The sequence below is a fragment of the Octodon degus genome, unplaced genomic scaffold (assembly GCF_000260255.1).
Source record: "Octodon degus isolate 3935 unplaced genomic scaffold, OctDeg1.0 scaffold00067, whole genome shotgun sequence".
In the NCBI taxonomy this organism is placed as follows: Eukaryota; Metazoa; Chordata; class Mammalia; order Rodentia; family Octodontidae; genus Octodon; species Octodon degus.
The window spans coordinates 4154652-4167941 of record NW_004524643.1 but is presented as its reverse complement, the minus strand read 5'-3'; the positions used below and the strand labels follow the sequence as shown (position 1 = coordinate 4167941).

At 51.3% G+C, this 13290-nt stretch overlaps 1 protein-coding gene across 1 annotated transcript in view; it reads left to right on the top strand.

The window, feature by feature from the left end:
• The window catches only part of Galnt18 (polypeptide N-acetylgalactosaminyltransferase 18), a 346030-nt gene that overhangs the window by 324733 nt on the left and 8007 nt on the right, over nucleotides 1-13290 (top strand). Inside the window, exon 10 of the mRNA XM_004634877.2 lies at nucleotides 5733-5897. Coding sequence (XP_004634934.1) covers nucleotides 5733-5897 — 165 coding nt within the window. The remainder of the gene's footprint in view (nucleotides 1-5732; nucleotides 5898-13290) is intronic.

Genomic DNA, 13290 nt, shown 5'->3' with positions numbered 1-13290 from the left:
TGAGAAACACTGTCCCAAACCATCACAGTGCTTCCACACCTCTTGGCCAGCCCCCTCAGAGTCTTAAAAGAAATACTCCTCCTGCCCAGGCCATGGCTCCCCCATCCCAGCCTCTGTTCAGCATGGGGAGGGGTCTGGCCATTCCATAGAGTGAAGCATAATGTGGATCTCAAGGCCTAAGTAGCACAGGAGATAACTGGCCATTTCAAAGAAAGTAAGAAGTAGGGCTGGTTGAGGTCGGGGGCAGGAGGTTAGGGTTTCTCATCCAGATGTCCGCTGCCTCTGCTTGGTGTGGGTAGAAGCTAAGGAAGTTTCAGTGAACTGTATCATCCAGGAGGGACACCCAGTGTTGTAGAGCAGTGGGTGTCAAGTCATTGTAAAGAAGCCTTTGAAACCCTTTGTGCAAACAAAATGTTCCTCAAAGCCAACCCCACCCACAGCAGCCTCAGGGGTTCCGTGCCTGCAGCTGGTACTATGCCCCAGGCAATGCCATGGCTGGCCCTGAAATGAGCTCAGGTAGCCGTTGCAAGCCTGGCTTTGTACCTGAGCCAGCCTCACTGAGGTCTTTGATGGGATGAAGGTGGAGGCCAGGCTAAAGACAGGTGGAATTGGAGGTCTGCTGGGGAGTGGGGGAACCTTCTGAGCTGCTTGCTTCGACGGAGGCCTAATATGGCCCAAATTTCCAAGATCTCAACCTAGGGAAGGAGCCCAGGTAGGAAGGGCAGACAGATGCCCACCTGTCCATTTCAGCCCTCATGCCTCAGTTTCCTTCTCACACACAGAAGGTGACCATGGGCATAGGAATTGCCTGGCAGAGAGTCTGCAGTGTAGAGTTCTGGAGGAGGCTCCCTTCCACCTCCAGTGGCCAAAGTCCCATCACTGAGGTGAAGACTGATGCATGCAGGGGGTGCATCTTGCGGAAGGCAGGGAGGCAGGGCCCCGCGTGCTGCCAGGATGGAAGGGCCACTGAGGACATGCTGGCTCCACCTGCAGCCCCAGGCTGGCCTTGCCTGGGTGAGGGAACGCTAGAGCAATGGGAACCTCCCTCCTGGGCATCTTCATCTTGGCTCTGTGGCCCAGAGTGTGGGAGTATGTGACCAGGGCGCTGGGGCTCAGTGGCTGGGCATGAGCTTAGCTCTCCCTCATAGCTCTGGCCCTGGCCTGGAGGGAGAGGAAAATGTTGCATCTGGTCTGAGACCCAAGCTGCAGATGTGTGTGTTCTTCCAGCCGCAGGTGATTTTTCTTTCTCTGTAGCAAGCATCAGGATGAAATGCTGCTGATCTGGTTTGCAGCCCTGCTGGGCTCGATGGGACTGGATGGAGAATGAGTGGAATCAATCACTTCCAGCTGAGGAGGAGCAGAGTGGTCAGATGTCATTGCTGTGTCCCTGGGGTTTGTAAAACATCCAGAGACGGTGTAACAGCGCTCCTCGGCCCTGTCACATGAGGGATGCTGCTGTTTTGGCATTCAGGACATCCTTGCCACAGGCCTTCACAGTCTCCTCCAGCCCTCTGGGACTCTCTGTGCAGGCCTATGGTGACACGGAGGGATGCCTTGGGTGCCAGCTTCTGGGCTCGGGCTCTTCCCTTCCAGCCTACTCCCTGAGGCAGAAGGACTACAGGGACAGAGATGAGGGATCCCACCACTGACTCTGGACTCAGACAGCCTCAGATTAGATCACAGCTGCTGGTCATAAACCGTGTGACTTTGGTCACGTTACTTAATTTTTCTTTGTCTCCCTTTCCTCATGCACACAATAGGGAACAACAGAAACACAGGTTGAGCATCTCTCATTCAGAACATCCAAAATGCACCCAGATCCAAAATTTTTTGAGCAGCCCCATGAAGCCACGAAGTAGAATGTTCCTTTAGCTAAGTGTCAAAGGTATATATGAGACAGAGGAATTTTATGTTTAGATTTGGGTCCTATCTCCAAAATAACCCATTATGTATATATCCACAAATGTTTCAAAATTTGCAATCCAAGATACTTCTGATCCCAAGCGCTTCAGGTAAAGGATACTCAATGTGATGTGTACCAGCTCACAGAGTTCTTAATAGCGTCATGGAAGACAGAGCATGTCAAGCTCTTCCTGTCTGGCACATACTAAGAATGAAGGTATTTCAGCAATTTTTAGTAGTTGTCTAAGTCAGAGATTCTCAGCAGTGGCACCACTGGCATTCAGACTGAGTGGCGCCGCCCTGTGCATGGCAGGAGGAGGGGCGGCACCATTGGCCTCTATCTGCTACGTGCCAGCGCAGCCCTCCCTCGTCATGACAACCGAGGATGCCCTGGTGAGCAAACCTGGCCCCCACCACTGGGGACCACGGCAGAGTGCCTCTGTGCTCCGGGGCCTGCTGGCATCGAAAGTGGGATGTCTTACATAAACTCTTTCCCCCTCTTTTCTGTTCAGATTCTTTGCTGATTTGCTGTACACCCGAATTTCTGAGATGTCCAGGCAAGGGCTTGAGAGTAGAAGCCTCTCTGCCAAATCTCTCTCTGATCTGCTGGCCTTATGCTTACACCAGTCAGAATGTACTTTGATGTTTGCTTTTTATATAACAAACAACTGTCTGTCCCTATTATGATTTCCTGGACTCTGGAGCTGTAAACAGCTCCCGCGACAGCTGTGCCAGACAGCAAGGGCACACATGGCTCTCCAAGCAGCTCCCCAAGCGCTTCAGAGCAGCTAAGTGGATAAAGCTGATTTCAGCTATTACCTGGGTGGCCACTTGCATCTGTCGAGCCCACCCAGGAGACTAGAACCAGGCCTTGATGACAGGGAAGGGGACAGAGATGGCAGTGAGCGGGCCCTGGCTGTCCTCACCTTGCGGCCTGTGCCCCTGGGCTCAGAGAACCAGGATCCTGGCCTGCAAGGGAATAAAATCTATACTGACCTGAGGAGGCTGTGGTGCCTTCTCCAAGGGCATGAGCAGATGTATGCTTTTTGGAGTGGGCCCCACACCATTACAGATTTGGGGAATGCTGTTTGGAAGTAGTGAGTTTCCGTCCTATTTCCAAGGGTGCAAAGTGGATAGAGGAAGAAGGGACAGTTTTTATAATGTAATTAGGGAAACTTTTCCTGGATATTGTTGGTTTCCCCAACTTGCCTATGAGTCTTCTAGGCCAGGGCCATAGCTTTCGCATCTCAGTCTCCCTAGATTGCAACTTGTGATTATTTGTTAGTTGGTTGGATGCATGCATGCATGGATGGATGTGTGGATGGATGGGTGGATGGGTGGATGGATGGATGGATGGATGGGTGGATGGATGTGTGGAGGGATGGATGGATGTGTGGAGGGATGGATGGATGTGTGGAGGGATGGATGGATGGATGTGTGGAAGGATGGATGGATGTGTGGATGGATGGATGGATGGATGGATGGATGGATGGATGGGTGGATGGATGAATGTGTGGATGGATGGATGGATGGATGGATGTGTGGATGGATGTGTGGATGGATGGATGTGTGGATGGATGTGTGGATGGATGGATGGATGTGTGGATGGATGGATGGATGTGTGGATGGATGGATGGATGTGTGGATGGATGGATGTGTGGAGGGATGGATGAATGTGTGGAGGGATGGATGGATGGATGGATGTGTGGATGAATGAATGGATGAACAGATGGATGTGTGGGTGGGTGGATGTGTGTGTGGATGGATGGATGGATGGATAAATGGATGGAATGCTTAACTACACAACTATTGATTTTTCTAAATTCTACCAAGTAGAAAATTCTTCCTCAACTCCAGTAAGCTATAAGCTACAGCAGGTCATAAGTTTTCCTTAGTTGTGATCTGAAACTCCAGGCTACACAATGCTCAGTCTCAGGGTAACAAGTAGAATCCCATCTCTTCTCCAGCATAAGTTTGAAAGCCTCTCTATTATAGTTATATTTCCACTTAAGCTGGACATTGGACTTTTGGCTTCTGCTCATAACCTTGCTTGTTATGGTCTTTCAGGTCTGTTAGGGGAAGAATAAACACTCTAGTAATTTTGACATCTACATTCATGGATCCACCAAACCTGATAAATTATAAGATGACCTCAGTGTGTAGAACAGAACTATGTTGTCTTCCACTTGACCCTCCAGATGCATTTTCTATTTTTTTTTCTTCCACCCTAGGAGGCAGCCTTGCTGGAATATTTCAGTGGATTCCTATTTCTCAGGATTCCAGTTGAGTTTGGTCAAATGGGCTGGTCTGGCAAGTCAGAGCTACTGGGGAGGGTAAAGGTGGCATATGAGCCGCCCAACCCTCTTCTCGAGGTATCCCTCTTTGCAGATGTTCTTTCCTCTCATCCCTTTGGGCTTAGAGGTGACAAGAGCTCTATTATCATCTCTAGGGAGCTGTACTGTCCCTGTAGTTCCCTGACACCCTACCCACACCTTGGAGAATGGTGCATGTTCTGCCCTCCTAGAGCATGGTGGAGCCAAGAGGTTTAGGAAGCAGAGCAGGCAACCCATGTGAGAGAGGAAATGGGCAGGGACCTATATGGGACCTACAATCCTGCCTCCAAGAGCCACCAGATACACCCAAAGTGTGCTTCACTAACCTCCTAGAACAGTGATAGCAAACCTTTTAGAGGTTTCAGAGATAACACACAGTCAATGCCCAGGTCACCTCCATGGTCCTAGGAGTTCCTTAACCCAATCTAGTGGACCTGTAACAGTTACCAATATAGCAGGTATCTGTGAGCCTGGATTTCAGGAGAGTTCTCATCACAGATGAGAGGAGGGTCTCACCATGCCTAAACTAGTGGAACAAACACTACCGATCACACTGCACCCCTGCTTTTCTTCTTGCAATCAGAAAGCATGGTGCATACCAGGCAGAGGCTGCTTATGTAACCAAGCCCAGCAGAAACGCAGGGAGCTGAGGCCCTCACTGGCTTCCCTGGTGAACAGCGCTTCACAAACACTGTCACAAGTCATAGCTGGGGAGTAGAGCACATCCTGAGCGACCTCATTGGGAAAGGACTTCGGAGGCTTGTGTCTAGCCCCCAGACTTTCTCCCATGGACCTTTTCCCTTTGCTGCTTTGCTCTATGTCTGTTCTGTGTAGTAAACAGTGCTGTGCGGATAGCTATGTTCTGGATCGCAGGTCCTCGCTGAGAATCGCAGAATCCGGAAGTGCCTAGCGTGATCAGCCCACTCCAGCTCACCCTTGATGCCAAAACTACTTGCCTTCTGTCCCTTTAAGGAAAAGCCTGCCAACACAGGCTACACTCAGCCTTAGTTGGAGTGGAAATTCTGTGTTCCTTATCTCCCATCCCACAAGACCCTGAGCTCCCTGGAGGCGTGGCCCGGGCCTTTAGTCTGTGTCTCTTGGCTGAGGGTAGTATCTGGCACAGAATACCTATGGAGGGAGCTAGCAATGTCTGTGTATAATGGATTCAAGAGGCCCTTTTTAAGCTGTGGGTGGCAAAATCAATTTAAAAGGTTACAGCCCATGTTTTTCAATGAAAGAATAGAATAGAAAATATCAGAGTGCATTACCTACAGTAAGCCTAAATTTTATATCTCAGAAATATTGTTTTAGTTATACATGTGGGCAAAATGCTATGCTAACATAATAACGTGAAGGCTACTTGCTGGATGGAAAAATTCTCGGGTCCTCTCTAACTGTGACCTTTCTGCCAGCTGCCTGGTGACTGACAGCCCCCAAAGAACCCCATGTCTGGGCTTTGGCACTTAGCCTCTCACTCTGTCCTTCCCCCCACCCCAGAACGTGTACTACACAAGCAGTCAGCAGATCCACGTGGGCGTGCTGAGCCCCACAGTGGATGACGATGACAATCGGTGCCTGGTGGACGTCAACAGCCGGCCTCGGCTCATCGAGTGCAGTTACGCGAAAACCAAGAGGATGAAGCTCCACTGGCAGTTCTCTCAGGTAAGAGCCCCAGGACCTGCGAACTGAGGCCCCAAGAGGGGAGGGAGACATCTGCCCAAAAGTGCACGTTAGAAGGCACACTGGGATTTGAACTCAAAACCTCTCTGACCCAACCTTAGCATGTTTTCTACACAAGCACCTTCTCACTGAGAGAGTCCAGTGTACTGGGTCCAGACAGCACTAGCTGTCTGGCCCAAGTGGCTTCCCATGTGGCTCCCATTATGGGATCACTGTAGGGAGGAGGAGGGTCCCTAGCTGGGCAATGTCTTGGCCTACTTAGAAGAGCGACCCCTGCATTAATGACCATAGAACATTAAGTCTCTGTCACCCCAGGGTCCATTTGGCTTCTTGCTCTTGACCATGTGTCTCCCCGTGATGAAGGCACTCGGATGCCCAGCCTGAAGGAGAGCCTTTGCCTCTGCTCAGCAGCCTGCCAGGCCCAAGAATCTCCTCCATTAGGCTCCCTCTCCAGGGATTCTGGCCTCACTAGTGCAGATGAAGAGCTTATGACAAGAGACAAAGGAGCCCATGGCCGCCGGAGGCGCTGTGCACCCTGGGTGCTCTAGGGTGTCGGGAGGGACTGGGACTTGGGAGACTGCTTAGCAGAGGTGCTGGCTCCAGCCGCCCAGCAAGCTCCTACAAGCTGATGGGGAAGGAGGCTGTGGCCAGAGCTTTGCAAGCTGGCCCCTCCCCCACTGCAGGGCTGGTATCATTATGTCCCTCCTCCCCAGTGGGGTGCTAAGGGGAGCCCCTGCAACATCGTACTCCATGGGCACAGGGTGCCTTTGCCCTGTGGCCTGCGTAGGGGAACCGCAGGCCTTAGAGAGCTCGGTGCTCAGGTCCCGGATGGTGGGGAAGGTCGGCGCTAAGCAGCTGGCTCAAGACAAGGTCACTGGTTTAGGGGCTTGCTAGAGAGCAGGAGCCAAAGCTCAGGGCAGCGCTTTGTGAAAGCAGAAAGGCAGGTGCCCAGGGAGCCACCGGAACTGCTTCCCAGGCTGGGAGACGCTGCACGCTGGCATCAGCGTGAGTCCTCCCTAGGCCTGCAAAATAGGAGGCTGGGTGGTCATGCGTGACAGGAGATGAGGCACAGGGGACTCGCAGCTGCTGCCGCTGCAGGCAGGGCCTGTGGTGTGAGTTGTAACTTCAAGGCTCTACCCCAATACAACAGCTGCTGACATTCTGACGGTGCTTACTAGGTGCCATGTGTTAGCACATTCGGTCCTCACAACTGTGCGATTGCTACCATTAATCTAAATTCATAGAAAAGAAAATGGAGGCACACAGAACGTAAGCAACCCGCCCAAGACACTCCTGTTGGTTACTGGTTGTCATGAATCTCAAATGCCGTATGTTTACGCACTGGAGGATGCTGGAAGTGGCCCTGGAGGGAGGGTCAGGGTGAGCTGAGAGAGTCTGTGTGTGGCTTCCTCTGGCCCCCCCCCCTCTCGGGTTGAAACCCCAGGCTTCCCATCCACAGCCCAGTGCTGACCTAGTCTGTCCTGGAAGGGGTCTTCTGACATTTTCATGTCACATTTCTGGCCCAGAAGGGTGCAAAATCATACTCCCTTTTTCCTCCTTCCTTCTGAGAAGTGAGACATCCGGGGCCAGGGAGGACAGGGACCGATGGGTCTGTGCTTGGAGGGGCAGCTTTGTGCTCAGGCCTGGTACAAAGTAGACATGCAGAATGCGGGCACAGGCAGCTGGAGGGGTCCCCGGCCAGGGAGGTGAGTGTGGCTGACTTCGCCAGGTGACACAGAGTTCATGCTTGTCTCAGGCACCCTGTGCCCATGGAGTATGATGTCACTCCTCTCATTGCTGGGACAAAAACCTGACAGCTAAAATGAAGGAAGGAAAGGTCTATTTAGCTCAGACTTACTGGAAGTTTCAGTCCATACTCAGCTGGCTCCAAGGCAGAGTGGCACATGGCAGAGAGCAACCTTTCATGGTGGGTCGCAAAAAGCAAAAGCAAAATGGAGGAATAGCAACAGCAATGGCAGCAGAGAGTAAGTCTGTCTCTCTATCTCTCTCATGTTGCATTCAGGCTGTCTGCCCCAGGCTGGGTGTAGCACTCACACCCATAATCCCAGCAGCACTGAGAGCCATAATCCCAGCGGATCATGAGTTAGTCTCAAACTCTAGAAGCTGCCACCTCATGGCTGCATGAGGCTTTGTGGGGGACAACTAGGCACAAATCCTAGCAATGCCTAAGACTGAGAGGTCTGCAGGGAGTACCATCAGGGTCTGCTGTGGGCAGTGCTCCTTGCTGCTTTCAGCCAGGCCTGCTGGTCCCTGGATCCAGCTTGCTCCTGGGGAATGGAACAGAAAAGGGAGTTGGTAGAGGTGGGAAAGGGTAGAGCAAGGCTGGAGCGTCTTGGAGTGTGGAATGCATCGCAGGAGAATGGGCCAAGGCTGGGAAGATAGCTCAGTAGAATAAGTGCTTGCCTGGCAAGTGCAAGGACCTAAGTTCAATAGGTGTGGTCATCGAGGGGCAGCCTGAGAAGAGCCTGAAGGGGTGCTGCGGCAGGGCGTGGGGACCACAGCACCTGGTGGGCCCAGGTCCTCAGGATGAGGATGTGTACTGCCAGGGCATGTTCAGGTCTCCCTCTGGTGAGGATTGGTGGAGCAGAGCTAGAAAAAAAAGAAAGGATCTAGAAAGTGAAGGAGAAAACATGAAGACTTAACAGGAGGCAAAAAAGTAGCCTGAAAGTTGAGCCTATTTCTCCCCCCTTTCTACCATGAGCTTGGGCCCTGGTCCCCAAAGCCACCATTCAGGCCAGGGTCTGAGGTGACCCAGGGACCTGCAGACAGGCATATCCAGGAGTCCTGAGATGGGCAAGCATGGGCTCTACCTCCCCAAAGCTGGAGGAAGGCAGTGGCCACTTCTGCTTCTGGGCCATCCTGGAATAATAGCCACAGGAAGTCGCAGTTCAGCAAGTGCCTGAGGCTGTGGTGACGGAGCCACCCAGATGTGGGTGTTAATCATGGAAGGTAGTGCCAGCCCCCTCCAGAGAACAGACCCCTCTGGAGCCTCTGCAGCCAGCAGGCACAGGCCTTGGCCTGGGGGCAAGGATGCCCTCAAGCCAGCTGCCTCCTTCCCTCATCTCAGGGCCTGGCCTTGAACAGGGGACTCCCAGGAATTCTGTGCAGATGGACTCAGCAACCAGCAAAGTGACTGGCGCTCTGGGGCCCGGGCCGCTTTGGGCCATGTGACTACTTATAACTCCCACAGCACTTTGGCAACCACAGCTTTGATCCTTCTACCAAAGGGAATTATTTGGAAGCAACATTTTTAAATTCCTAATTTGCAAACCTTGGGCAGCCACTCTCATTTGATATTTAATGATTAATGATTAGCATATGTGCAGTTTTTGCCTAACACAAAATAATCAATATTGAGCACGCACCGTGGAACCCATCTTAAGCTCTCTAACGGGGAGTTGCTGTGGACAGGCCTAGAGGAAGCCTGGAACCTCTTAAATGATTCAAGTCTTGTGCTTGGGCTAATTTCCTTGCAACAGGTTTAGTCTTTCTAAAAAGCAGGGAGACCCCCCGCCCCCCAACTGGAATGTTCCGCTGCAGATGCGGGGCTGGACGGGGCCTTCACCAGGTACATTTCAAACTTGCTTTCACATTATGCATTATTTGTTCTCCTGAGGAGTAAATTTAAGCTCCACAGACACTCAACCTGAATTAATTTCAAAATAATCTAGTGTGAGTCTGCTAGGTTCTTCTAGAAAAAATATATAGTGATTTGCATATCTGAGTGTTCCATCTCCTCTGATTTTCTGTTTAACAAATAAAAACACCTTTTCTCTAACCCCTGCGTGCTCTTCTGAATTGCCAAGGCTTCGGGCTGCACCAGGGCAGGGCTACACGCTGACACCGAGGAGCTACGTTTGATGAAAACATCTCTTGGCAATGCTGATGTGCAGAGCTGTGATGAGCAATTTTCTGAGGCTGAACACTCTTTCCTTCAGTCATTCATCAAACATTCATGGAGCACAGGGTCTGGCGGGAGGGATGCAGATGTGAATCAGACACGGCCTCTGCCCTCCAGGAATGCATGAGCGTGTAAACACACAGTAAAACCCTTGAAGAGAGCAGAAATGGAGTGTACCGAGTTCTGGGAGCCGGCGTGACCTGCTCTACATGTGGAGTTCAGGCCTGGCTTTGCATGCTTGGTGTGTTTGATCTAGATCTTGAAAGTTGTAGAGATTGTTGTCTGGTAAAGGGAGGAAGAGACTGTCCAAGAAGACCCTGCCTGGGCAAAGGAATGAAAGAGCAGGGTATATTTGAGGAGTGATCCCAGTCAGTATGGAATTCAGAGCTTGTGATGGGGCAGGAGGGAGGCAGGACCAAAGAGCCATGTAGGGGCAGATGGTCGGGATTGGTGAGGCCAACAAGTTTGGACTGTGCCCTAAAGCAAAGGGAGGGACATGACGAAGGAGGTTCTTAAACAGTAGACTTCTGGATGGGTTATTATAATGAAATACCTGGGGCTGGGTAGTTATAAAGAGTAAGCAGGTTATTTAGATCACAGTTCTGGAGGTTCAAGGTCTGGCCGAGATCTCATGGAGAACAGCATGACTGTGGAAAGAGACAGCGAGGTCCCATGTGTGAGTGGCGATGTCATCTCAAGACAGGAAGTCAGGGCATCTCTCAGGGCTCAGCTCTCTTTTGTAGGGTCCCAGGAGAGCCACCTTAATCTCCTCAGAGGGCAGTGCCCTCCATGACCTAAGGACCTCTCACCAGGCTCTGCCTCTCAAAGGTCCCACCACCCTAACATTGCCACCCTGAGAAGCCAGCCCCCAACTCTTGGACCCTTGAGGGACAAATCACATTCAAACTATAGCTACTTTCAAATCATAGCCTGTGGAGTGGAAGAGGCTAGAGAAGGGAAGCACCCAGGGAGGGAGCCGCTCCATCATCTTGGGAAAGAGGCGAGCTGTGGCACAGGTGGCCAGGCAGTGGCGGGGGAGGAGCTCTGAGAGACGTCTCATTGTTCTGTTGGACATAGTAATGGATTATACAATGGTAAATGGGAGCATTCATCTAGGACCGACCCCAGGTCTAGGCTTGAGGGACAGTTGGTGGGATACCATCAGAGTTGCCCCCTGAACCAGCATACCTACCTCTAAATAGACAGTGTTTCCCACATCAGCACACAGTGAAACCTCATCAATGTAAGAGGTGATAAATGATGGTTTCCATAACTTTTCTAACTCCCTGTGGATCAAAGAATTTCCGGATTTGCTTCTGTGATTATAAATGTGTATGAATTAAGTACATGTGCTGGCGAACCAAGCACTGCATATGCAAGAAGTATGTTTTTCCATCTTCTGAAAGTTCATTCATACTTGGGATTTGGGGGATTCTGGGATCCATTGATGTGGCTGGCACTAGTAGAAGATGCATTTGCTCAGTGGTCCCAGGCCCAGTGGAGTGATAAGGAGGAAGCAGATGTTAAGTCACTACAGAGATGTCCTTCATGGCAGGACACCAGTGGAGCTAAGCAATGGGAGGCCCCGCAGTGGTAGGGAGACGACACCCACCGTGACCACCTCTGTGTGTGTGAACAGTTAGGCAGATGCTCAAGTGCTCCCTCTACCATGTCACCAACAGGACTCGCCCTCTGAAGGCTTTTGCTGTCACCTATGTCCTCTAAGCTCCAGCTTCCTCGGTCCACCTGTACATCTGAATGACTGCGGGAAGGCATAGACTGTAGAAGACCAGAGAGCCCTCAGGTGCTGAGCTCTGCCTTTGAGTATCTGCAGGCCTCCCGTGTGCAAGGTGGAGAAAGCTTCACCGTGTAGCCCATGGGGAGGATCAGAGGGGAAGAGCAAGGGCAGTTTACAGAGCTGCCTTGTTGTCAGGGTTGCCCGTGAGACGGGTGGTTTGGGAAGTGGCAGGACTCAGGGGTTCTCAGCAACCACCAGAGGCTCCATAGCTCTGAATCAGGGAGACCAGGTATTCTTAAGGACTTGGCAGCTCTAACACTGTGTCAGTTCTAAGTTTACAAAGTTAGATTGCAAACCCTGGGGAAGTTTTGTCCCACCTAGAAGTCACATCAGACCAGCCTGCATAAAGCACCGTGAACTTGAGGGTGAGCATCTCCGTCTTCATTGCACTTGGCGTCCCTTGCACACCATTTCACGCTCTGCCCCTCTTCTCAGTCAACGATCAGTACCCTGGAGGGCAGGCTTTCACACTCCTGGGATCTCCACCACCAAATGCAAACCCTGAGACAGAGGGGGCATCCTGCGTGCTGCTGCTCCAGTGAAGGGGTCCTTCTGAAATTTTTACAAATCTTAATTAAAGGCCTCCTTGTGCCAGATCGCAAGCTAGATTTATAGGAAGTCCAGAGACAAAACTCTAGGTTCACTGATTCTACTTAGAGACATGCATACTGCCTACAAAAAGAAAAACAGAAAGAGGAAGAAGAGGAGGAGGAGGAGGAGGAGGTGGAGGAGGAGGAGGAGGAGGAAGGGGAAGGGAAGAAAAATCTAAACATATGAAGTTCTTCCTATAGATTCAGATCTGCGGAAGAAGGTAGAAATATTTTACACTAAGCAGATATGCATATTGTATGCAGTGAGTACAAATTTGTGTGCTTATTTTTTTAAAAAATGAGAGGGTCTGAAGAAATATCAGGGAATACAGGCTGTGCTTCCTGCTGCCCCCAGCTCCTGTCTCTGGGTTCTTCTGTGGCAATGCCCGTAAGGCCCCGATGCAGTCCCAGGTAGCCCAAGGTGGTCCTCGTGTCTCAGGCCCTGTGCTTGCTTCCTCCCCAGAGCAGCACTGGTGCGTTTTCCAGATGGGGATTGTCAGGGACAGCAACAGAGATGGCTGCTCCATGGTAGAAAAGAAGAGGTTTAGGGGTGTGGGGAGATTGCCGGAGACAGCAGAGCCCCGAGCCAGGCCAGACTTTAAGGGACAGTTGGCGCTGGCTTGCAGGCTCTAATCTGATGATTTGATACAAGATGAGGGACCCAGTCAAAGAACAAACCCGTTGACAAAGCACACTTCCCAGGGTGCACCACAAATCCGGCCAAGCATCCCTGACACAAGTCAAAGACTCCCCCACTCTGGTCCCCCGGCACTCTCAGAAAGTCTGACTTCAGGGACCTTTTGTGCTGGAGCAAAAGCCTGTCATCAAGTTTTTCATTACAGCTCTGAAATAAAACAGCTTTTCATTTTCATGTCATGTCAGAGGAAGGGACAAGTGTGGAATTTTCCAGTTCAAGCGTCTGATAAAGCTCTGTTTAGGCCCTGGGGATTTTAGATATCTTTAGTTTATAGAAGTTAGCACCACTTCTCCTTCTCCTTCTCCTTCTCCTCCTTCTCCTTCTCCTTCTCCTTCTCCTTCTCCTTCTCCTTCTCCTTCTCCTTCTCC